This window comes from Lathamus discolor, chromosome 3 (genome assembly GCF_037157495.1).
Source record: "Lathamus discolor isolate bLatDis1 chromosome 3, bLatDis1.hap1, whole genome shotgun sequence".
In the NCBI taxonomy this organism is placed as follows: domain Eukaryota; kingdom Metazoa; phylum Chordata; class Aves; order Psittaciformes; family Psittacidae; genus Lathamus; species Lathamus discolor.
The window spans coordinates 124,677,608-124,703,725 of record NC_088886.1 but is presented as its reverse complement, the minus strand read 5'-3'; the positions used below and the strand labels follow the sequence as shown (position 1 = coordinate 124,703,725).

Genomic DNA, 26,118 nt, shown 5'->3' with positions numbered 1-26,118 from the left:
CATATGAGTAGCTGCTATGAACCTGCTACCTGAATTACACGTAAAAATACACTCGAACTAGATTCTTCTTTTCTCGTTACTCTGCCATATGATCCTCTCATGAAGCAGGAGACCTTGTTCTAAATGAAAAATTTCTTTTTCTTTGCACATGCTAATGTCAATTCTTGCCTTAACATTCCAGTGTGCTGCAGAACACCCAGTTCCTCATGAGGATGGTGGCCTTACAATTTCTATGGCATTAAACCAGTTTGCACTGCAAGTTTAAGTTTGTTCTTCTCACTGAGCATGGATTTGAATGCCAGAAAGAATACTTGTTGTTCCATGGGACTGTGCAGTACTTAGCAAAACATTCTGTTTCTAAGGGTGACTGGAGATGCTGTGTTTTCTTTGAAATAGAAAGTCTTAACGGGAGAGGGATGTAGAGTATCCTATTTAATTACACACACATATACTCCCCCTAACCCCGCCCCCTCAGTGTCTCTTTCCCCCTAACTACTTAGTGTCTGTTGTGGGAATAGAATCTACTAGGGAAGTATCAGCAAATAGCCCCTTAAGCCTTATAACTCCAAAGGGGGTTGGAGGTAAAATGCTGAGGTGAGACTGGGACCATATGCTCTACTTGTCTTCCTGATAAAGTTGATTAATCTCCAGAGTTTACAGTAAGTTCCCTTCAGTGAGCTTTGTCACTTGGCTTTAGTTGAGGCAGAGCCATGTTTTTGATCTAATCAAAGGAATTTATAGAGTTTGTTTTTAAAGTCTAGAGTTCAGGGTATTGGAGGCTTTATGCATGTTGGTTTCATTCATAGGCCAAATATAAAAATTAAAGGACAAACTTGTACATACATGTAGTATTGAGAGACAAGGAAAGTTACTCCCTACTCTTTAATAGTACTGTTTTTATTTTAAAAGGAAAACATACAACAAACTGAACTTGCTGCTTGGATGAGTGTTTCTCAACCTGTGGTCTGTAAGAGTGCTCTGTAACATGATTACTCTCACCACAAAATGGTGGTGTTACACTTTTGTATGTGTAAACAAGGAAAACAACTGTGGACTGGGCGAAGGGGTAGTTAGCTAAAAAAAAAAATGCAGCCAAACTTTCTTGCTTCTAAATGAAATCCATCATGGCAATGCCAACTAAGAAACTTTTAGGAGCAAATCTGCAGGCTGGCTGGCTCTTCAATTTTTATAAAGGCTGATGAGAACTTGAGAGAGATGATCCTGGTCAGACAAAGACCTCCCTGACCAAAGTATCCTTGCCCAGAATGACAGGATTCAGAAATCAGAAGTTAAAAGTTTGTTTCCTGCTTGGAAGGTGGAGCTATGAAAACAAAAACCTACTAGGTTGCCTGCAGGGTGAATTAGGTGTTTAGTTTTAAATACAACTATAATAGTTAGTGCCCTGGTCAGATGTAGAAGAATCTCTTTCTGTGGTCTCTGTTTTCACCATCTTGTAGGCCTGCTTAGATCTTTGTCCTTGGATGTTCATCTTTACCCCTAGGGTTTCAAACAATCCTAGTTCTACTTGAGTTCAGACAGCTTAACTATAGTTAAGAGTCCTCCTTTCCTTTCAATACTGGTGACTGTTTTCCAACTAGGTACTGAGCAGTGCTACTGGATGACAGGCACTTGTGTTCCCAGCTACAGTCAGCTGCTCCAGTTTCAGCTCTGGTGACTGCAGGACAACAGAAAGTGATTCAGGCTATGAAAAGAACAAGTTCCCACAGTAAGATTTATGAGCACTAGGAGAGCTGGAACCTTCAGACTTTGTTAACAAAAGCTGTTTCCTACCTGAGGAACATAGAGTATGTGATTCAACCATTCAACCATGCAGCCAGTTTAGATCTTTTTTTTTTTTATGTGGTACCTTCAGTAAATCCGTTTGAGGAGTGACAGTAGTGCAGCAAACAGTTGTGGAGCAGAGGGGTAACACTGTGCCTGTCTGAGTTAGTTTGATTTGCCTTTTTCTTTTTTTCCCTTTCCCCTTCCCCTCCCTGGACAGTATGGAGGGAGGAGGGCCAGCAGAGCTTCTCCTGCGTGGGAATAAAGGCCACATTTGCAGCTTTGCCTCAGGAGCTTGAAAACCATAAGTCAGGCCTCCAAAACTGTATTTGGTTTAGAAATAATGAGATGCTTTAGAAAATGAAGTTGGAGTTCTCTTTCACAGTCTTTTTGTTTCCAGGCCTTTTGAGTACACTTGCTTCATGTTTGGAAGCTTGCTTTCTTCAACAATGATGGTAGTATTTTCTCAATGAAAACAAAGATGTTCTTGTGCTTGCTGATTCCAGCACCCGGGGCACAAATGTTAAAATATTGTGGCATTTGGAGAGGAGTGGAGGCAGGACATGCAAAACACTCAACTTTGAGCCCCACTTCTGCTGGGTCACCATCCTCAGCTGTAGGAATCCAAAGGATTGCAAAAGCTGAAGCATAAGGACCCCCTGTTGGTGGTCCCAGTGTCTGTCTTGGCAGCTTGCCAGGAGCCCAAGGGATGCACTTAATTTTCTTTATTCATTAGCATATTTTTAATCAAATCCATCAAACCACAATGTTTCCACATGTCTCTCCCATGGCAGATGAACAAAAATGGGTCAGTGCTCAAATGCACCTTTAACACAGTGCAGTTCTGCAGTTTGTGCCTCTTCTGCAGTTGCAGGACAGCAGATGACCTGTCCTCTGTACCTGTTGAAAACTTATGATGATATGGATCCTCTCCTGAAAGAGGAAAGCATGTGGAGTTTGTGCATGATACAGACTGCTTTCCACCCGCTGCCCTATCAGAAGGTAGGAAGAGCTGTATCTGAATCCTCTCCAATTTGGTTTCAGGTTTACAGCATTTGTTTAACGCTAATTTCTAGTGAATAATCAAGCAGATGCAATGTCCAGGGCTGAATTCCTTGTCCCTAATGAAGTTTCAAGACTGCTTACACCTAGTTTAATAATAGGCTTTTTAGATTCTTGTCACCTGTAACCTACCTTCATATACCTCATGCTGCCAGCCCATCTCTAGCCAGGCAAGGAAAATGTTGCAGTGTTGAGATCATGTTCACACTTGCAGCTGAGACGTGTCTTGCCTTGTTTCTTATCTCTGAATTGTTCATAACAAGAGCTAAGTAAAAATTACTCTTCATGTTTTTTACATGAGGTTTCAAAGTTGGTTCTGGGTGGGGTAAATATTGCATCAACACCAAGTTAAAACTTATCTTTTGTTCTTCTTTTTTTGGAAAGGAATAGGGATGTAGGTTCCAGGCAAACAGTCTTCCCCATGAAGCAAAAAATCGATAAAGTCCAAAGTATTAAATAGGTTTGGACTATTTGATATGTGAATCTTTACTTTCTGTTCTTTTACTTCCTAAAAAAAAAAAAAACCAACAAAAAAACCCCAACAAACCAAACCAACAATAAAACACGACTTTGAGTTAAACAAGTCGATGAAGACCTATCCTAAATGTAGAAATTGGAATGGGCTCATAGCTAGGGAAGCGAAAGGTAAAAAGCTCTGCAGCATCGAGGCCTTTTTCCAAGCAGCCCCACCTCTTCTGGTAACCCTTTCCTGCTGACAACACCATCACCCCAGACAGGCTGCAGCAAGTGACACATGCATGGAACAGCCCCTGCTTCCCTCTGCTGCTGGCAGATTCTCCCTTTCAGTTGTCACAGGCTCCTTTGCAGTTCCTCTTTTTTTTGGGAGCTAACCCAAGGGGTGAGAGTAGGAAAGGTATTTTAGCAAGATTGCTAATTTTGGCTTCCCAGTTAAAGGTGCTAAGCATTTCCTGCTGGGAAGGCCTTTTGCATGTGTTTTTGTCAGGAGCCCAAAGCTAGAATATAACCTCTAAAGCCAAGAAGTCCATAGTGAGATGAAATTTTTCTTTGCTGTGTACCAGGTGCTCTCTGCTAAATAGCAAAACATCCCAGCCATGATGATGACAACCTGTTTACTCCTTCCTTGTTGCATGCCTGTAATAGTTCACAGCAGCAGCCATGTTACAGGCAAGTACTCTGCTTCTATGCTTTGACTTTTCTATTCATTTAGCTCTACCACTTCTGCTGTAAGAACCATTTCCGTTGACTGCTAGCAATCATTTGCTTACTTTCATGTCTTCATACATACAGAATCATGTGTTTGCCTTGCCTAAATCCACCTTTACTTACACCTGTATTCTTTTATTGTTGACAGCTACTGTTAAATAAATTCAGCCCTGCTTCCTAGATAGAAGATAAGTTACAGCAAGACAAATCTTGCTACTGGCCCAGTCCTGCAAGTTTGTGCTTTCTCATTTACAGAGGGGGAAGAGTCACTTGACTACTCTAAATCATGATCTCTCTTCTCTTCTGTAATGCCTACTCTTTGGGCAGATCTGGATCTGTACAGCATTTATCACAATGGTTTAGACTCTTGGGGGAGCTCCATCTGCTATTGCTTTGTGGACTGCTAGCATGGCAATGGCAGTGATGTTTCAGCTTGGGGAAAGCAGACTTACAAGAAGTCTTGGGCATCACTGTCAGTGTTGCAATGCCTCTTCTTGGCAGCCACCATGAATTCCAGATATTTGCCTTTCGTGGTAAAGCTTCCTGCACCCTGCACTACATCAAAATGGCAGACACCAAAAGTCAAGAGGCTGCTTCACTGCCTAAGCAACCAATGGGGAGCACAGCCTCTCAAATCTAACTTGCCTGGGGGCTGAGGATCCCTCAGGCTTCACAGTTTAGGCCCTCTCTCGGCTTGCTTCCAGGAACAGAGCATGGGTCCATTTCTGCAAGGGAAAGGCAGGGTGGTTGGCAGTGCGGCAGTGTTTTGTGTACACTATGCTCACTGCTCAAAAGGCTAGGGCTGAGCATGGGGAATTTCACATGGCTCAATTCCTTTCTGCCCCAGGGAATGTGTATATCTCCTCTCTCAGCAGAGTGCATTTGCCAGGGTATGCTCTGTGCCAGGGAGGGGACTGCCTCTGTCCTTTTAAAGCTGGTGCCATGTGAATTGGTAGCTCTAACTATTTTGGCTAGCAAGGTGGGAAAAGCACTGAGGCTCAGCCTTGTTGCTTTCTGAGCTGTCTGCTTAGAAAGCTGTGGGATTGTGTTCCCTTTGGTCATGCACTGACTTAACTGGAAGCTTAAAGAGTGCTCCTGTCCACTCTGTAGCCTGCTCCTCCTGAAAAAGCTGACCTGCCCCTGATGCTCCTTGAACTCCTTTCAGGCCAGGAAGCAGATTGAGCCCAGCTCTTCTTTTCATGAACCATCGGACTACTGACTAAATTAAGGTATGAATAAAAATAGCCTACGCCCATCCTCTCCACCCACCTTGAGCTCTTTTTGAATAAGGGAAGAAAAAAATTGTATTTATTGCTGCATCTTTGGACACCTGATCTGGAAGGTGGGCAGACTGAAAACACCTGCTGCACTGAGTCCTCAGGGAAGAAAGTCAGAGATGTTCATCTAGTCATTGTAAGCAACTGAAGTCCAAGATAGATGCTGCAGGATTTACAAGGCTCAGAGGCTTTTGGCTTGCCGCTAGAGCCGGTGACAGGCACCTGAGCGTCTTGAATGCATCATTGTGTAAGTTGCTACCACATCAGATGCCAAAGGTTTCTTTGCATTTTGCTGTGACATAAGTGATTTTAACATATAAAGTTACATGGGAGGAGGAATTCACATCAGTGGAAACCACAGATTTTACAAATTTGAAGTTGAACTAGCAGAAATTGAATAAGGCAAAGCAGTGTCTTCTGTTTCCTTGAGCTTTTCCTGACCTGCATGCACAATATGGGTTGTACTGGGAGTGACAGGGAGTGGACATAAAACAAGTGTTTCTCCAAACTGGAAACTCTGTGTGACAGCCTTGTTTCTCATGATATTTGTCCAAGTAGTTCATCATGCTGTGGTCAGTTCACTTTGTTGCTATCCATGTAAATAGCATGCAATCATACTGGTGATATTAAACAAAATATTCTTTCTATTGTGACTGCTCACCGTAGGCATTTCTAGTCTCCATTTTGTGGTAGGGAACATGTTCTGACACAAGGAGCACCTAAGAAAATGAAACAATAGCCCTTAGAACTGCAGTATGAGCCATTATACCTACTGCTTGGGGTTTTTAATGTCATGAGTTGGAGACTATCTTTTCTCCTTGCCCCCCGCTCCCCCCCCCCCCCCCCCCCATGAGGGTACTGTGTTGCCCACATAACTGATTATTTCAGATTTCCCCTAACCCTGACATCTGGAAGCGCTGTGGCCATACAAAGTACCATATACTGCTAATTCTTTATACAGCCCTAGGACCTCTCACCCTGAAGGACCAGACCTCTTGAGCTCTGGACCATGACTCCCCTTCCATTCCCCCCAAAAGGCCACAGTAAATGAGGTCTTCTTGGAGAAGTCCAGCTGTGTGATAGCAGCTGCTGCCTTATGCTTCCCTAAAGGGGAAGTGGGGCCTGTTTTGGGGTATGATGGGACCAACTGGCTGCAAGCCTTGCATTTTCTCTGTCTCTGTGCCCTTCACTGCTCTAGTAGAGGTGGCCCGGCAGATAAGGGTCCCAAAGGATATGCAGCAGCCAAACACAGCCTCTGCTGAAAGGAAAACTTGTGCACGATTCAGAGCAAGTACCACTTTGCAATAACCTTTAGTAAAGAGGAGCTGAAGAGAATAAAACAACTAATTGCTTCTGTATTGGAATGCTTTAGTACCCACACTGAAATTTGGCCAAGGAAATGAAGCTCACACCTTTCACTGTTGCACACAAATAAACCAATATTTCCAAGGGATTTTTCACAATTAGCATTGGTGAGGACTTATCACACATAATGTCCAAACCTGAACGCACCTGGCTCTGGTGTGGGATCATGGTGATTGTTTGTTGTGGTTTTTGTTGGGTTTTTTTTAATATTCCATTTTCAGCTGGAAATTACTGATGTGACCAAAGTCCGATTCCCTTCAGCAGTTTCTCCCTTCCTCCCCCCACCTTTTCGCACTCCCTGAGGTCTGACCATCTGGAAATCCTCCTCCACCTCTTCATCATGTGTGAATTTCCACCTAGGGCTGAAAGTGTCACTGTACTAAAGTGTGATGCATTAACACATTGAGGCAGAAAGCAGAGGGGAGTTGGGGATTATAACACTTCATGACCCACTCTGCAGTCGCTCTATGATTTAATCATCTTTATCAGCTTGTATCCTTTTCTTTGTATCCTTTCATTTTCCTGTCTCTTTCATTAAAGCGTTCCCATAATTAAAAAAGAACTCTACACAAGTGAAGTGCAGTACTTCGTGTTGAGACTAGGATCAACTGAAAAAGGCAAATGTCTCAATGAGAATATGCCTCACTCAAGCAAGCTGGGAGACCTAGATTGCTCTTTCACAATAAAGATCACTAATTATTCATAGCTCCTGTTGCGTATGGCAAACTTGGGGTTCTTTCCTACCAACCATCATGCACATGATCTGAGCAATGATAATTTTTATTCACGTATGTATATAGTCTAAGCAGTAATAATGCTATCTTGTACAGAAATGAAATCCAGCCCTGCAAACTGCGTGCTGCATTTATCCTTCCAGCAGAGCGGAATGGAAAAATCACTAGTTTGGAAGTCAGTTAGCTGCTTAGCCTCCTTCTGACTAAATACTGAGGCTTATTATACTTCAAATAAATAAATAAATATATTTCTTTTGTGGCTTAGTTGCTGTAATCATCTTGGATGTAATAATGTTACTAGCCTCAGGGCTATATTTATTAAGATTTTAATTTAAAATCTTTCTGTCCTTCAGCATTTAAACAGAGGAAAACCCCATCTGGAGTAGCCAAAATGAAAAAAAAAGGGTTCATCCTTTTCTTTTTCATGCATTCGCCTCCCCTAGGCCCTATCTCTCTCATCTTGCAAGCCTAGAACAATGCACTTTCCTGTTGTAGCTCGGCGCCCTCCTGACACTTCAGTACCTGTGTAGGTTTGGTAGACCCAAAGTCTACTTAATATGATCCATGTGCTCCTGCTCTTGCTGTCTCCAGAACAGTGGTTTGGTATTTTATCCTTGTATAATAATACTGGTGTATTTCACAGTAATATTTCCACATGCTATAATTTATTCTTAATAATGCTTTTGGTAAGGATCTAAACCACAGCAGTAAATGTCAGGGGCCAATGCTATTACTCAGAAATGGCAAAAGGCTGTGGAGAAGCTTTAGGGTTATTTTTTGTTAATAAGCTGCCCCACTTCTGTGGAGATCATGGCAGGAAAATAGCAGAACAAGAAGACCTGCTTGAACCTGTGGAGTGAAAAGCTCCCATGATATTAAAACCTCCTTGGGGGAACATCTCAGTCATGAGGACAGCCTGGGCTGTCACAGTGTACATGCCTTTTTGGGTGTTTTAGAAGAAATGGCAGATGTTTGCACTCAAGTCTAACCAAGCACCAAGTATAGCATTGCAGTCCGTTGTGTTTTAATCCTACAGCACATTCAAGTTACTCCTTCACAAGGGGACAGGCAGTGCTGGCTTACTGATGGTAAGTACCGAACAGGGCAGAAGGTGATTTGGAAATTTTTGTTAACCTTCTCGTGTGACATAGGAGTACTGGAACATCACTGACAGGTGGTAGCAAAGGACCTTGCTTGTAGCTAATGTGAATATAGCAAATGTGGAGGGTCAGACAGCCTGAATGTACTTACTAGGTGCCTGGAATGGCTAAATAGCACTGAGCAAATGACTGTAAATCATGTGGGCCAACTCTCAGCTGCAGTAAATTGGTAGAGCTCCACTAACTGTGACAATGCTACTTTTCTGCCTCACTGGAAGATCCTCCTTGCTTAAACTGGGGGACTTTGGTGCTGTTACAGGAGTCGCTTCCACCTGGCCATAGCAGTGACATCACAACCAGCTCTAAAAACCCACACTGATGTTCTTGTGCAAACAGCACCAGTTTTGGTTCGATGTAACAAAAGGCTTTTGGGGAAAAAACAAACCCAAAAAACAGAACCCTGCAAAATTTAAGTATGAATAGATTGAACATTACTTTGGTCATACAGCACTAAGACCATGCTGTTAGTGTCAAGCTTCGTGAAGAGGATGAATTCCTGTATGCTGCTTTTTTCCATTTCAAAGCAACTTACAGAGGGTTGAAGTGTCATCCTCAACTTGCAGATAGTGAAAATAGGGTAAAGAAGGAGAAATTCAGGCCTAAGCACAGGTCTAACCACAGCCTGTCCTACAGGCAGTAGATGTAGACACTTCCAAAAGAGAAGGTAGTTCATGTTCAGGTAGCTGTCAAGTGCTACTGATTGTCCATCATGAGATGACTTGAACTTCTGTACTCTATTTCTCCTGAGACGCTGCAAAGATACCAGCCATTTTTTGCTTCTAAGTTCCATTTACAATTGAGGGGAAACCTCTTCATCTTGTCATCGCTCCCTGACAATCATTGATTTTCTCAGGACAGCTGCTTTTGATGTTGTGACATCCTATTGTTCATTTTCCTGATCTATTAGATGTGTCAGTCACAGCTGGATGGGTGGAAGAAATGCACCAGCTGACTTCTAAACACATTGACTCAGTAAGCAGCATCCAAATTACAAGAAGTCAAGTTTCAACTATTTTGTTTACCACTTAAATGCAGATTTTATTTCTACTCACTTTGCTACTTTGCAAGACTTTTGGTGTGAACTTAAACAAACATGAAAATCATGTTCTTTAACAGTATGTTAAAAGTGCTTATATGTTAAAAGTGCTCACCACAAAGCAGACACTTCTTTGTTGGGCAACCAGCACACCTTTTTCATGTTGTCTGTGTGTCCTCACCCGCCCCAACCTATTTAGGTCAATACAAGCAACTTCAGAGGAAGTCACTGCCTGGGTTATAAGGCTACAGCTTTGGAGTGCAGAGGACAGACTACACGAGGAAAACAAAAGCACTTCTGAGCCGTCAACAAGCAGTGGATATCTTTTGAATGTCACGCTGGGTATCTACCCATATCAATGGTGTTCAATCCCTCTACTTTGGAAATCAAAGCAGATCACTGAACTCGGTCCCTTTGCCAAAGGATATACTGCTTTGTGTGGAGACCTGCCTGGGGCGAGGTACCTGACTGCATCCTTCACGGCACACCAGATCCATCTGCACTTCATTTTCCACAGTGAACCTGGGAGCTTGGATGCAAACCTTTTTAGAGTGTGAAGGTGTCGTTGAAGAGGACTGATCCGCCAACATGGTGCCCGTGAGGCACCACAAGGTAGCTGAGCTGACGGGAGCGGGACTACAGCTGCATTAAAGCAGGTGCAGTGGGAGTGGGGGGCTGAGGCTCTGGGTACACCCCTGTAACCTTCTACTGCTGCCTCCCCATGTTTCCATCCTGCCTGACACTTGTGCCAGGAGATGGCATTCAGTAGGTGTTCTCCAAAACCTGTTGAGGGCTCTGATTTATTTCTGTGTGACTCATCTTCCAGATTATTCTTGTACCCGCTTTAGATGAGGAGTTCCCAGTTTGGTCAGGTCCTTTGTTTCTGCTTGCTATACCTCCTTCTTCCAAGTGGTCTTCAGTGTAGGACTCCTTTTCTTAGAGAGAATTAATCTTCATTAAGGGGTGGTTTTCAGTTAAAGAAGCACAGACAGGAGCAACGGAGCAAGATTAACCTTTAAGTGCTTTTTTAGGGTTTTTTGGGTTTTTTTTTCATGAGTTAGGTCTACCTTTGCCAGTTCAGAAAATGTCCAGGTCATTCAGAATGGCATTTGCCTACTTGCTTTTCAGCAGGACTTTGCTTTCTGCAGAATTACAGTGCTTTTGAAACATCCACTGGTTTTGTTGCAGTTGTTTAAAAAGTCATTGTGCTTAGTGAGGAATCAGCCTGATTATGGATACATAATTTCATCTGAAGCAAAAGAATGGCATGAATACAAATTCCAGATAGAGCACATTGCTCCCAGCCTGCCTCTGTAACCATGCGTCTCAGTTTCTCTGTATTTCCAGCAAGGTGACAATAGCCACCTTGTAAAAGCTCTTTCAGACACAAGGCAGGAGTATATACTTCAAGGTCTAGCCTTGAAACTTCTGTGGGATAGCAATGCTCTTCTGAAGTGCCATTTAAAACAGATTGCGTTTCACTACGTGCAAAAATCCCCCATGTATATGCAGCTCTATGAGCAAAAAAAAGTGCTTTTGCCAGTGCAGCCTATTTTATTTGGAAATGCTTGCAGAAAAAAAGATGCTTGTGCTAGTAAAACTTGTATTTGCTGGTTATTGAAGGAGAAGCATTTCTAGTGCAAACCAGGCCTCTTATATATGGAGCTTTATTCAGTTCAGCCATCAGTACAGTAAAGAAAATCCTTCCTCAGAGGGATTAGTAAGGTTACCTAATGGATATTATTAATGGTTTAAGAACATAAAAGGTGCTTTAGCAATACGTGAGGGGCATAGATCCTTTGCTAGTGTAAATTGTTTATGTTCCCCTGGAGGGCATCATAGAAACAGGGCAGTGAGGGAGCTGCCTTGCGCGGTGGCTGTGCTTGGTTTCTGGATCTTCCCACCAGCACAGGAAGGTGCAGAGCTGCACTGACTGGCCTCTCCAAGCGCGTGACTTCTGCATCTGCCGCCCCGACAAAAACGTGCACAAGCAAATATCTGGGTTATAGAGGAAGAGTTGTAGTGGTGTGGTGCCTTGGAAACATGCTGATTTACATAGGCTAGGGGCATCAATTTATACTGATTTCATTATACTAGTAGCTTTAATAAGCATCAGATTCCAGTTATGAGACTTGATATGTCTACTAAAAATACTCTCCGACACCTTACCTTCTCACAGCAGGGCTCCCTGGCTAACCCTGTGCTTGCCCATTAAGCACAAATCCCAGCCATTTCCTTTTGCCGTTTTCCCCTGCATTTAATGTATCGAAAAGCATGACCCTGAATCAGATGAACAGCAGCCGGTTTGAGAAGGTGTGTGTGAAAATGTATCCTCACACAGATGAGCTCAGAACGAATAGAATAGAGGGGAGGAGGGGAGGAGAGCAGCAGGGGGGGAGGGTGAAGCTAGCCTTTCCCTTGGAGTTCAGCCACTATGAGTAAGCAACAAGTTTATGCCCAAGGGAAAGATCTGAAAGCTGAGGGGATCTTAAAATTAACAGAGCTTCATGGCTCAATCAATAGGCCGTGTTCCCTGGCAAGATTAGAAATCAAATGGAACATTTCTTCCTGTTAACCCTGCTCACCTTCCCTGTAGGCTCTTCTGCCTGAAAACGTCTAAGGTTTGATAAAGTTCTTCTCTAGGAGGAAGCCAGAGAAAGTCCATTGTGTGAGAGCATCCTCCAGAACGCTGTGTTGGACACACTTTAAATAACAATAGAGGTTATGAGTGTATTAGTTTCTTAGTAATTGCCACAGAAGATAAGTCTTCCCAACATTTGAATATGCAAAATGGCTTTGGCTAACCAAAAAAATAGAGGTGGGGGGGAGGAAGCCAAAACATATCACTGCAGTGAGTAACAGGGATGATTAGAAATCACTGTACCCAAGAAAGAAAACCTCCACCTTGTTTTATAGTACCTTCCCAGATTTGTTATCCCCACTGAAGCTGTGATATTTTCCTTCTTTGGCATTTTATTCTCACTGGGGCAGTGAAATAGTTGTTTTCAAAGGGAGAGGGACTGTTTGCACCTATTTCTTGTTTGACGGTGACCTCTATGAACTAGTCATCACTGCTCTGCCTGTTGTTTTCTTGTTAGCTCTTTGCTGTCAAATTAATTACTGTGAAGTACTAAGCTCGTTTCATTCACGTGCTCTTATTAGCTCACAGGATGTCAGAGTGATTGGATTTTTAGCATTATTTCTTTTTTTACATTCCAGGATTTCCATTCAAAACCTGTTACTGGCAGGGAGGAAATAATGTATCTAATTCGGATCTCCCATCAGGAGAGCTCCAGTGCTACTGCAGATTTGCTTTACAATGCTGTATATGCAATTAGACTGAGTTTATATTAAACCCAACATGAACGGTCAGATTGGGATTGCAATGTGATTTTGAAGCACAGCACTGTATCTTTCCTTTTGCAGCACAGAACAAGAAAGGAAATATTTATGATGAGAATAGCATTTGTCCCTTCCATTCTTAAACCACAGTAACAAGCTGATCCTCCAGCTGACCCTCTTAGGCTCCCCCTTTGCTTGTACTAGTGACAACTAACAGAGCCCACGTGTGTGCAGTCCAGGGATACAGGAGAAGTTTTATTCTAAAAACTGAAATGAGCAGAAGGGGCTTCTTATGCTTGGAATTTGTGCGTCCTGCATGCGCCCCTCGAAAACCAGCGTTTAGCTCAATGAAAAAGGTGAAGGTCTGGAGATTTGCTTTCATTCTTGAAGTTATATTTTTATTTAAAAAGGAAAAAAAAAAAGGAAAAAAAAGAAAAATAAATGGAAACAGAAGACTCGGTGACCTGGGCCCGCTCCTGGCCGGAGGAAGCTCGGTGCAAGGTGCTCCTTTGCCCGGGTCAGAGCTGCAGTGTGCACCTCCCGCGCCCAGCCCAGCCCCCGCCTCTGCGGGACCAGACGCTCCGAGCCTGCCGGCAGCAACCTCCGGCTCCTCCGTGCGCCTGAGCGCGGCCCCCGCCCGGTAATCAGCTCGGGGCTCCGGCGGCCCCCGCTCTGCCCCGCTTCCCCGGTGACCCCGCCCGGCCCCGCCGCCGCTTCCCGGCGCTGCCCAGAGGGGGCGCCCTCTGCTCAGGCTTCCCCGCGGCGGCGGCTCTCGGGGCCGCGGGGCAGCGCGCAGCGGCCGCTGGGCACGGCGTGCGCTCGGGGCGGCCCCAGGGCTGGGGCAGCGCTGGGTGGGGGCGGGACGCTGCCGCTGCGCACCGCGGGGGCTGGCCGCGGGGTGGCTGCGCGGTGATGTGTGCCCGAGCGGCTTGCCGCGCAGCAGCGCGGAGCTGGGGCCAAGGAGGCGCGGCGGTGACACCCCAGCTCCATCCTCCCCGGGCAGCTCGCCCCGGGGCTTGGCTGCTGGGGGAAGCCGGGTGGGAACTTCCGACCCCTGCGAGGGAATTGGGGGGGGGGGACGGACGGACATCACCGTGTCCTGTGCCCTCCCTCCGCCTTGGTGACCCACGCAAACCCCGGGGCTGCACCGCGGAGAAGCGCAGTTAAAAAGAACGCTCCCAGGGCAAGGGCAGGGCCGGCACTCCCGCCGGCTTCCAGCCACGGCGGCGGGAGAGCGGCGTTCCCGTTATCTCCCCTCCCGGCCACTCCGGCCGCCGCCCCGTGCCCCCCCTCCCTCACTGCCTCCGCGCCCGCGGCCCTCCTGCCTCGCGGAGAACACACACAATCCCCGGCACCCGCCCCGATTACCCGGCCCATTCAAACAAACAAACAAAAACCCGCCCCGTCGCAAAGCTAACCCGACGGTAAACTTTCTAATGACTTCTTCTTTCAAGTGTTTAAAAGGCAAGGAACACCGCGGGGGGGGGGGGGGGGGGGGGGGGGAATGGGGGGCATCCATCTCCGAGCCTGGGCGGGGAGGCCCGGGCTGCTGGTACTCGGGGTCCGTCCGTCCGTCCTGCCGGGGGACGGGACACGGACGCGGGTCGATGTGCGGTGGGTGTGTTTGCAGGAACCGTGAGGGAGGGGATGGGATGGGGGGAGGTAAAGAAACAGCATAGTTAATATTTCCACATCAGGAAGTTACTGTAATAGCCCAGGGGGCAAAAGACTTAACTTAATCTCCTAAATAGTGAGGAACCCATGGCGTCTCTGTTATAGGTTGGAGTTCCCACGTGGTTTTAACTCCTGTATAAAAGTTTCAGTAGAAAGTGCCACAATGTCGTGATTTTGCAGGGGGGGAAAATTAGCAGGAGGAGATCAGAGGAAGATAAGCGAGGAGCGAGCCGCTTCCCCGAGACCTTCCACTGCGGATCCGAGAGAGAACATCAGACGCGTTAAAAAAAAGCAAAACAAACCAAAACAAAAAAAAAGCCAAACAAACAAAACAAAACACAGCGTTCAAGCCAGCACAAGGCGAGCGAAAGATCAAAAAGACGCGGAGAGAGAGAGAGGGAGACAGATTAACTGGAGCAGCAGCAGCAGCAATAACAACAACAAAAATCACACTTAAAATAATAATAGGAATAATAATAATAAAACCCAAACCACCAACAAGGAGATATTGTTTAAAAAGAGCGAGCGAGGGAGCGAGCTGAAGAGCTGGTCTGACCGAGTGGATCCGTGCAGCTTCTCCTTCTGGGATCGCCGGGATCGAGCCGATTCCCCGCTCCGCGGCAGCGCAGCGCGCGCCGTGCCCTGCCTGCGCCGGGAGCCGCGCAGCATCCTCGCCGGACTCCGGACCCTCCGCGTTGCCTTGAAAATAAAAGCATCTCGCTGATAATAAGCGGAGTGTTGGGGGGAGAAGACTCGTAACCGAGGAGCTGCCGGCCGCGTCCCTCCTCCCCGCAGCCCCGGCTCCCTCCCCAGCCATGCTCCGGGTCAGCTTCGATGGCACGCTGAGACGCCGAGGGCTCTGAACGGGGACAGCCGAGCGGCGCGGAGCCGACCTGCCCAGAGACCGGCACCCACGGCCTGTGGATTGTTGTCTTGCGGGGGCGGAGTGGGCGGGGGGGTACAAGTGGCATTTCTCTCTCCCCCCCCCCCCCCTCCAGGCTATAAATTGGATTGTATATAAATCTGCTTCGTTTATCTCCCTGACCCCCCTCAATGACGCTGGACTAAAGAGCTCCTCTCCGCGGCCCGCCAGGACCTGCCGAAGCGAGCGATGGACCAGGAGCGGCTGCGCCCGGGGATGCCCCTCTGAAGCGGCGCGGGGCACCGGGGCAGCGCTCCGCCGCCTCCCCAGCCCTGCTCCCCAGCTACCCTCGCACCTCCGGCTCGCTGCCCGCTCCCCCTCCCTCCTCCCCGGGCTCCGCAGCCACCCCCTCACCTGCTGCCGTCCCCCACCCCCGTGGAGCCGGGCTCTCCGTGCACGCCGAGCCCGCTGCACACCCCCCCCTCCCCTCAACTTCGCCCTCGGTTCCTGCTGGTGCAGCCTCCCCCTCCGCCTCCCCGGCGGCACACGCCGCTTCCCCGGGCGCCCCCTCCCTCCGCCGCGACTCCCCCTCTGCGCGGAGCGGTTGCGGCCCCCCAGCTTGGCTGCCACCGCCCCCTCCGCGCCGCGGAGCGCACGGAGCGGCGCTGCCTGCAGACGGGCTCCCTGCGGCGCTTCGGGGCGGCCCCCAGCTCGGCCCCCCGCTCCTCCGCCATGGACGGGGCGGCTCGCCGGGGGGTGCTGGCCGCTCTGCTGGCCTGCGGGCTGCTCCTGCTGGGCGCCGTGGCCACCCCGACCCCCCCGGCCCCCGCCGGCAGCTCCCCGCAGGACACATGCACCTCCTGCGGCTTCCGGCGGCCCGAGGAGCCGGGCAAGGTGGACGGGGATTTCCTGGAGGCGGTGAAGAGGCACATCCTGAGCCGGCTGCAGATGCGGGACCGGCCCAACATCACGCACGCCGTGCCCAAGGCGGCCATGGTCACGGCACTGCGCAAGCTGCACGCCGGCAAGGTGCGGGAGGACGGCCGCGTGGAGATCCCCAGCCTGGACGGGCAGGCGAGCGCCGGGCCCCCGGCCCACGACCCCGTCTCCGAGATCATCAGCTTCGCCGAGACAGGTGGGCGCCGCCCGGCCCCGCGACCCTGCTGCCCTCCCTGCCGTGCCCTGTCCTACCCGGACGGCCTCGGCCCCCCGCCCCGCCTGCCTCACCCCTGAGGGTCCCCCGCTCGACCCCTATCAGTCCCTATCAGACCTCCTGCTCGCCTTGCCTGGCCTCATACACGCCTTTCCTGTCCCCCCACCTGACCCCTGGCAGCGCCCCTGACTGCTCTTGCCTGGATCCGCTGCCTGTCCACCTCGCGCCCTGCCTGCCCTCCTGCCTGCTGCAGGCACCTGGGTGCCGGGCTGTCCTGCATGTCCTTCGCCTCATCCGCTCGCCCCTCTGTCCAGCATATCTCGCCCCGGCCCTTGTGCTCTCTTTCCTGCCCACCCTGCCTGTGTCCCGGTTCCCGGGATTCTCCCCGGGTTGTGCCTTGAAACTCCCCTCACTGCATCCCTCCATCCCTTCGCAACTCGCTGCAATCTCTCTGTGCCCCCGGCTTCCCTCCTGTCCTTCCAGCGGCACCGTGGCTTGCCACCATCCCTGTGCATTCCCCGTCCTTCCTCTGCCTGTCCCACTCCATCTCTTGCATCCCTTGCCTCATCTGTCTGCCCTGCACATTTGTCTGGTTGACTGCATGCATCTGTCTGTTGAGGCTCGTATTTGCCCGTTCTGCCTTTCCATTTGTTTCCCACATATTGAGCTTTCATCTGTAGGTTGGCCTTGTCTGTCCATTGCCCGCAGCCTCCTACCAAGTGTGTCTGTCCCCTCTCTGTCTGTCAGTCTGTTTACTAACTGTGCCATCCATCTCCACAGTACCAGCCATCTCAGTCCTGTCCAGCCATTGCGGTTATGTGTTACTGAATCCCTCCAGCACAGCTTTCCAGCAGTTTATCCAGGCAACCGCTGCGCCTGTGAACTTTGCACATCTGGCTCTAACAACATTGCTCTGCAAATTAGCTCTCTCCTTGTCTATCTGCCCATCTCTCTTCTCCTTCATCTCTCTATCGCACAGTTCATTTTTTTTCTCTATCTTCCTGTGGCATCTCTGTATCATTTGTCCACAAAATAAATCTCTTTCTATCCTGTATACTGCCCACTCATCTTCTTTATCTACCCTCCCACTTACCAAAGGCATATACATTTACAGTATCTATGAGATCTGTTGCATTATACATGTGCTTGTTATATTCACATACAAAATTTATGGGTACACATAATCTCACACAACACAAATGATGTGGATCAGTGCAGCAATGCTGTACTGTTCTTTTTCTGTTGCTGTCACCACAGTTTACAAAGAAGTTGTGTATTTACTAACATGTGGAAGGCTTTCTCAGCATACATTTTGGGGTTTATTATTTTTTAATAGGCTGTTGTTGCGAGATCTGTGGTGGGCTTGTACTTCCATTTGGTATTCAATCCATCGCTGGCTTCTGTAGCGCTTCCAAAATCGACTTTGTGTAAAATGTAGACAAACATAGTGAAATTTTTTTGTCACTGAAATATTGCAAGGTAGTATGAATGGGCCCTGGAGGCACATTTGAAAGGCGTCTAGGATAACAAATGAAGACACTGACTCCGCAAAAAATCCCATTCAGAGATTGACAAAAATAATAAAGATTCTTAGGAAAAGAAAGGGAAGAAGAATCTACATTTGTCTCCGTACAGAAAGAAGCGAAACAGATACAGGCAGATGAGAAAATGCCTTTCCAGCAATAATTTTAAGTAATGATTGGGGGGTTTTGATTCAAGGACCAGAATTACAGTTTCTGCCATAAAGGCCAGCTTACACATTTATCACCTATGCCAAATTTAGTTAGGACTTATAGTACAAAAATGCAGGAGGGCCACTGGTATTTCTGAAACGTTTCAGGCAGCAGGCTCTTCTGTTTACAAATAAGGGGTTATGTCAGACATTTGGTGACATTTGGTTTTCCGTGACAATTTCGCTTCTTTAATTCTGGCGTTACTGAAAAGCGTATTGAGAACAGGCAGTGACGGCGTTACAGTGAGAGCAGCCGCTTCGTTGCCTTGCCTTGTATGGAAGTTTATCATTTCGGGGGGAAAAGGCAGAGATCGAAACGATCAATAATAGCAGATACTCTATCAGCCTGAGTGGGGATTAGCTTGATCTGTTGAACAAGCAGGCACATTACTGAAATATGTTCCCTCTGTCTCCTGAATCCTCGCTGTTAAACCTCCATGAGAATATGTGAAAATTGAAACAAAATCCCCAGTTTGGCATTGGCGTGTCAGTGGTTACTGAAAGGGCTCTCCCGGGGAGGATTGGCAGGTAGCTGAAAGTCAAAACTGTTCTTAAACCGACGAGATAGCACAGTCCTAGTGTCCGCCTATTCAAGGTGCCGCTGTGGTGTCTTTAAAGCTGGCTGGTTGGAAAAAAAGCCATATTCTGGAGAGCTCTCACTGTTGTCTGTGGATCTGATACATCCAACTAAATCCCGATTCCAAGCATTGCTGTGGGAAGTCCCCTCTTTAATTCATTTTGATTGCAAATTGGGAATATCTGATTCAGTGTGTGCCTTCTGGCCGACACAGCCCCGTTGTCACCGCTCCCTCGATCTGCTGTGCTCTAGTGTTGTTCCCAAATCCAGAATGGCACACAAGCTAACGTTTCCTTTTTGACTTAATCTTGCTGATCTCTCCTTATCTTGCAGACGATCTGGCTTCATCTAGAGTCCGCCTCTATTTCTTCATCTCGAATGAAGGGAACCAGAACTTGTTTGTCGTTCAAGCCAGCCTGTGGCTTTACTTGAAGCTGCTTCCATATGTCTTAGAGAAAGGCAGCAGGCGAAAAGTAAGAGTCAAAGTCTATTTCCAAGACCCGGACACTAGCAACAAGTGGAATGTGGTTGAAAAGAAAGTTGATCTCAAAAGAAGTGGTTGGCACACTTTTCCCATGACAGAGGCGATCCAGGCTCTGTTTGAGAGAGGAGAAAGGAGACTGAACTTGGATGTTCAATGCGAGGGCTGTGAAGAGTATTCAGTGCTGCCAATTTATGTGGACCCCGGGGAGGAATCCCACCGGCCTTTTTTAGTGGTGCAAGCCCGCCTCGCTGATAACAAACACAGGATCCGGAAAAGAGGCCTGGAGTGCGATGGCAGGACCAATCTATGTTGCAGGCAACAGTTTTACATTGACTTTAGACTCATTGGGTGGAATGACTGGATCATAGCACCATCAGGTTACTATGGGAATTACTGTGAAGGGAGCTGCCCGGCCTACTTGGCCGGCGTCCCGGGGTCGGCTTCCTCCTTTCACACCGCCGTCGTGAATCAGTACCGAATGCGGGGGCTGAACCCGGGCACCGTGAACTCCTGTTGCATTCCAACCAAACTTAGCACAATGTCAATGCTGTACTTTGATGATGAATACAACATTGTGAAAAGGGACGTTCCCAATATGATTGTGGAAGAATGTGGTTGTGCTTGATTTAAGGTGTGTTTTTTTGGGGGGGAGAGAGAGAGAGAGGGCAAGAGAGAGAAAGAAACATTCCCGTACAAGATGGTGTTGGAGGAAGTTTCACTGTGTATCCAGGCATCAGTGTTGGAAAGTCACTGTGGAAAAGTTTGACAAAAAAAAAAAAAAAAGAAAAAAGAAAAAAAAAATCATTTCACTTTGGTGTCAGGACAGTGGCAGTTTGTGGATCTTGGACACTTATATATTCTACCACTTATAAGTTAACGCTATGAAATATCTTGAAGACACACACACAGGAAACGTGGGCACGCACACAAACACGCGCTCATACACACATACACAAACACACACACACACACCCGCGCACACACACACACACACACACACAAGGAAGGTTGGAAAAGGGGCATGAGCACAGAAAGTCAGTGACCAGTGACGACGGACCTAAATGCCTGCCAGTACGAGTGAACGGCTGAGCAGCTTTTCCCCGCCTGCCGGTGAAGCCAGATCGAAATGAGCTCCCTTCGCTCAGGCAAAAGCACAGACTGCGAGAACATGATGTATTCTTGCAGGTGTCGAAACGACCAAACTTAGAAAATTGAGAAAAAGAAAAAAAAAGTCGACCGTCACCTCTGAGGTCTAACGAGAAGCTGCAGGACACTGCGTTTGGGAGGTGATCACTTCCTCTTAATTTAAATATACCTAAATGCAAGCATCACAGATACCCGCATCTTCCTACAGCACTTCCAGTAAGGAATCGCATGGTACCATCAGAGAGAGAGAGAGAGAAAAGGGGACAGATGCATAAGCAACTGCTGTATTACTAACATTTGACCCTTGCGTAGTCACAAGCTGGGCTGGAGTGATCTGATGCTTTCACTGCCCACCAGCAACCCATGGATGGCTACACCCACCGTGTCTTGGAAAAGGGTATCGGATACCGTATCTGGACTGTATTGACCAATGGCATCTCTCGCTGTTCAAAGAATGAAAAGTCAGAGTTGCAATCTGTGTTCTTCAGCGAGGGACTCAGAAAGGACATGTCATGTGGGGGGCGAGCAAACAAGCAACCGCCACTGCGCCTAAACCAATGAACCCTAAAGAGGAATGACCCCTAAAGAGGAGTGACAGTAACAGAGTGGAGACGTTCTGAAAAATGCAGTGCGTATAGTAACAGGCAAGGAACATTTTAACAAATCTTGGAAAGGAGGGGAGAGGAGAGTGCTTTCGATTTCCTTACCAGGAGGTGTCGAGGATGGCCATAAAGATCAGAAAATAATGATACAGCATAGCACTTGCAAACTGCTTGAATGCACGTATAATAGCACTTGCAAATTTCAATGCCTTGAAAAGTGGTACTTGATAGTGCACTTATCTTTGCTCACTATCTAGGTAAACAGGTGCCGCATGAGCTATGCAATTTAAAGTGTTGACCCATACTAGACAAAACTGGACTTATGATATGACTTTTTTATATTTTTTTATACTTGAAATTAAATCTTTTGCTTCTTTTTTAAAGCGAATGATTGCTTTTAATGTTTGCACTGATTTAGTTGCATGATTAGTCAAAAAACTGCCATTTGAAAAAAAATGTTATTTTTATAGCAGTAAAAAATGAATACAGTTAAATGTATTATACATAAATTTTGGAACCAAAGAGGCCAACATATTAGTTATAATTTTTATGAGATGGCAAAGCCATCATATCATGTAGTCATACTGAGCAATCCCTCACGAGGCCTACCAATTGTTTCAGGGTACAAAATGGATTCTGTTTGTTCTATTCAGTGTCTTTTCTATACCATACGCACATGGAATGTAGAGTGAAAAAAGAAAAAGACTATTGTAGAATACATTACAATATGTGCATCCTTTAAATCCAATTTTTATGTTTATTTAATAAAGTTCCTTTTAGGTTCTGTTCCATAATAATTTAAACCAAACAATTTTCACTTAGATTTCCTGTTGAAGTATTTTACATTTGTGTACAGTTTAAATAAATAAAAAAGACTGAAAACTGGATGTGCTTTTCTTTTTTCTTTCTCCCCCCCCCCCCCCCCCTTTTCAGTGTGTAACATCTGGAGAAACTTGCTTACTTTCAGGACTGCATGCGGCTGCAGACACTGAACTGTCGCATTAGACTGTAGTTGTATTAGTCACTGCAGAAAGCCTTGTCTGAGAGCTCAGCTGCGCTCCTAAAAATGTTACACTTCACTTTTATTGCTGTCTATACATGTAAGCATCTGCTTCTTTCTATCTGCATCAGTGCAGTGTCTCTGGGCAAAGGAACGGCGCTGTTCCGCATACCTGCAGGTCATTTACAGCAAGTTCCTGGTTCACCTGCTGTGTAAGAATGTAACTTCTTGTCTAGGTCACTCCCTCAGTGGTTACAAGAGGTAAAAAAATAAGGTGGAAAGCACTTCCAGGAAAAAGAGGTCAATACTGTTTGATGAACTTTTTTTCTTTTTAATTAGCTGGCACCAAGGAGAGGTTTTCTTTGAGTAAAATGCATCCCCTTTACTAAAAAGGGATTACTAACAAACCCCAAAATACTCTCAGAAATTCTTGGCAGCTAGCTGTGCATATATCCAGATATTGATTTCATTGATCTTCACAGATAAATTCTTCCTCCTGGAGACCTGAGCAAATGCCAGCTGAAGCTGACAGAAGGACCTCTGTTGCCTTAGCAAATGTTAGGTCTGACCCTGAGACCTGGAAAGTGTTGAAGAAGCAAGTTCATGCAGCTAATGATGGGTTCTAGTTACAATTCACATTCAAGCATAGCTCTGCCCACCCCTCCCCAACGCCAGACACTGCAGTGAAATGACTTGGTTTCAGGAGACCTGTAGGAGCAATTTGCTGCGGCTGTGTCAACACCCTGCTGGGCAGAACTTTGTCCCCAGACCAAATTTTTTGACTATTTCATACTTTTCTCACCACCTTGAGCTGCACATTTGTTGTCAAAGCTGTCTGCTCCTGCTCCTTCTCTTAGCAGCCTTCTCCCTTTGTTCAACTGCGCTACTGATGAATTCAACAAATTCCTCTTGAAATCAGTGGCAAATAGATGTCCCTTCAGTCTGAAGGCACATTTGACCTAATATGACACTGTCGTTATGAACAAGACTGGGCTGCGCTTTTAAAAATGGGATATATTGAGAAATCTTTCCCATTGAAATGCAAGGCCCTGGAGGCTGGGTCCGGTTAGGTTTCATTCTTAATTGAAAGTGTTTGGTTTCTGAGGTTGAAGCCAAGCCCTGCATTGGACACTGGGACTCCTGTGCTCCCCCAGGAGGAGAGCAGGGTGTCTTGGCATGGCATTTGGACCTGCAGTGCTGGGGACCAGGGAGCTACTGACAGCCAGGATGCTATGAGCTTGGGTTGGCCAGAAACAAGGGGCAGGAATGGGCTGTGCTCTGCATCCCACTGCAAACACACAAGCAAGACCAGGAGCCTGAACTCTTTCAGGAAGAGAATATCCCTTTTCTTGGTAAAAAGCTTTCATAGCTTTCTTCCCCTGCCTTCCCCGCTCCGCCATTTGCACCTACAGCTCTGATATTCATGGGGCAGAAACAGGCATGCAAAGAAGAGCATGAATCCGTAAGGTGTCAGGGGCATCATCAAGGAGTGGGAAAAGCTAGATCATGGTCCAGGTTCCCGAGTCCTCTTATTTTGTGTGAAACGGCCTCTGGAAATCGATTGTAACAGAATAGGCTTTGAGTTTTCTGCAGTGCGACTCAGTGCTGGGTGTGCTGCAGATAGTGAGGAATTCCTGAGTCCTGGTGCCAGCAGCAACCTGTCACACAGATTCCTAAGGCTAAAATAAAATAAAATTTAAAAGGTCTTTAATTTTGTGGGACCAATCTGAAACAGTTGGGCTTGATTTTTCGGAGATGTGGCAAGGCCAGTGCTCTTGCCAGCTATTTGCAGAGAGCTGCAGGAATTTCACTTTCTGCAGCTTCCACCTCCTGCATTTTTGAAATCAGGCAAAATGCAAGATGCCCAAGATTAATGGCTGCATTTTGAAAACGCTGGGGTTTATTTTCCCATCTGTCACTCCCATCCTTATAAAACTGAGCATCCGGTTTCATTGTCTTATGCCAGGTTAAGTACTGTACCTAAAAAACCAGCTTGGTCTGGTGCATACCCTCCCTGAGATGACTAGGTGTCCCTCTAGTCTCTGATAGGCTTTGAATTTGGCCTTGTAAATGCTAAATCAGTGTCTTCTATCATGCAGAAGAATCAATTTCTGCAGCTGGAAAATATTAGTCCTTTAAAATATTCCAATGCAGGCAAAACCCTGATCCCAGAGCCTGGACCTCCCACTGGCATTAATGACGATGGTGTGAACGGGGTGACTGTCATGATGTGGTGCAACAGAGCACTTGGTGGATTAACTCTGCATACATCATGTATTTCCACACATAATAGACACCTGCTCCAAAATTGCCAGCTCTCACCTTCTTTGCTTTGTTACTTGTGAGAGATGAAGTCAGCAGCTGAAATTAATTGCTGCACTCTCCCTGCCATGGGAGAAGAGGGAAATCCCTCACTGAATGAATCCTTTTTAAGAATAATTTTTGTTTGGAATGGTTCCTACAGTGAAGGGCTGAAAAACATTTTGCAAAACGTATCAGAGGTGCAAACTTTTGCCTAAAAAGACAGTCTGTTTCTGTTAATACTGGTGTCAGTCTGCAGTAGCTCCCCTAAAGTCTGCAGATACAATTCAGGCTAGCACCAAAGACACGTCTGAATCTGTTTTTCTTGAGCTCCTGATTGGGCCCAGCTCAATCTCAGTATTTCTAAAACTTCTCTTTTTTCCTGCTTTGGAATCAGCAGCTCAAATGCTTTACAAAACCCTCAGATGCTGCATGACAGATCAGAAAAAAGAGAAGACCCCAAACCTGGTCGTGAACAGAGGAAGGAAGAATCTCCCTGCATGCACTGGAATTTGGCCAGGGATTAGCAATCTCTATTGGTATAACACACCCCAGTAGCTTTCATTTGCTTGCCCAGTCAGTACCCTTGAACCAAAAGCTGGATTTACCTGACCACTTGTAATTTGAGGGGCCAATTTTATTTGGGTACCTTCACTGATTTCAGGGGAATTGTTTCTGATTTGTACTAGAATAAGTGGGAGCAGATTTAGGTTCTTTAATGTTCTTCCAGTTTAGCTCTTGGAATAACTTATATTTCATTATTATGTGTTTATGTAATTAGTGCAATTATATCAAATTATATAATTGGTACAATTACTTGGACTCATGTAACCACTGCATATAGCATTCCATGCTGTAAAATCTTTTACCCTGGAAAAAAAAAAAGAAAAGTCAATATTGCATGGGAATCTTAATTTGTTTTTAAATTCCAGTATCAAATTTAGGGCCTGCCCACATGCAAGGAACTTCTGGTTCACATCACTGGAGCCTTCATCATAGATACTGGGTTTTTAATCTGATTTGGCCAATTCTATTCAACAGAGGCCCTCCTTCAATGTGTGCAGCTCTAAACAGGCTTTCTTGTACAAAGCAGAGATGTCAAGTTTTATACACTTGCCATTCTAACCTGAAAGATCTCTGAAGCCATCAGAGATGTGAGATATGCATATGGTTTCCTTGCACTTGATCAGATTTACCATCTTTGTTATCTGCTGCTGAGAATTTTAAGCAAATACTGTTATTAAACTCATAGGTTTTCTCTTTTTGGTTCTTGAAACTGTTTTTTCCCCTTGCTATAACCTACTTTCAGGGTACATTTCTGTGAAAGCTTGGAAACAGTAGGGTCAGCTGAGTCTGTCTTGGGCAAAGTAAGCAGACCCAGCAAAACAGAAAAAAGGGCAAGAAGAAAACCTGAGAGGTGTATTGCTTTCCCTAGGTCAGACATCACCACCAAGGAAGACCTAGGGTGAGAGCTGTGTTTGCTGGCCACCTGACAGATCTCTCCTAGTGAGAGGATCAGCCCTCCCAGGTGGTGAAGCAATTCAAGATCTTTCCTGGCCCAAATGCAATCACTGAATCCAGCTGCAAAGCACACAGACCCCAGGTGAGGCACATCTCCACCTAATGAGCACTCTGCTGAGCCCT

The 26,118-nt window shown here is 46.6% G+C and overlaps 1 protein-coding gene and 1 long non-coding RNA gene across 2 annotated transcripts; one reads left to right on the top strand and one right to left on the bottom strand.

Moving 5' to 3' along the window:
* Positions 1–14,370: 14,370 nt before the first annotated feature.
* LOC136010383 (uncharacterized) lies at positions 14,371–15,948 on the bottom strand. Its single transcript, XR_010610862.1, has 2 exons — positions 15,894–15,948; positions 14,371–15,316 (listed from the first exon to the last, which is right to left on the bottom strand). It is a non-coding gene; the product is annotated as an uncharacterized LOC136010383 (long non-coding RNA).
* On the top strand, positions 14,678–22,058 carry INHBB (inhibin subunit beta B). The gene is made up of 2 exons (XM_065671477.1): positions 14,678–16,614; positions 19,275–22,058. The coding sequence occupies exons 1-2, from the start codon at positions 16,212–16,214 to the stop codon at positions 20,048–20,050; spliced, it is 1,179 nt and encodes a 392-aa protein (XP_065527549.1). The 5' UTR covers positions 14,678–16,211; the 3' UTR covers positions 20,051–22,058.
* Positions 22,059–26,118: the final 4,060 nt, after the last annotated feature.

Bases quoted from the DNA above. Each gene is read 5' to 3' on its own strand.
- INHBB (XM_065671477.1), top strand. From the start codon at position 16,212: ATGGACGGGGCGGCTCGCCGGGGGGTGCTGGCCGCTCTGCTGGCCTGC. The intron at 16,615-19,274 runs GTGGGCGCCGCC...CTTATCTTGCAG, and splicing joins CATCAGCTTCGCCGAGACAG to ACGATCTGGCTTCATCTAGA.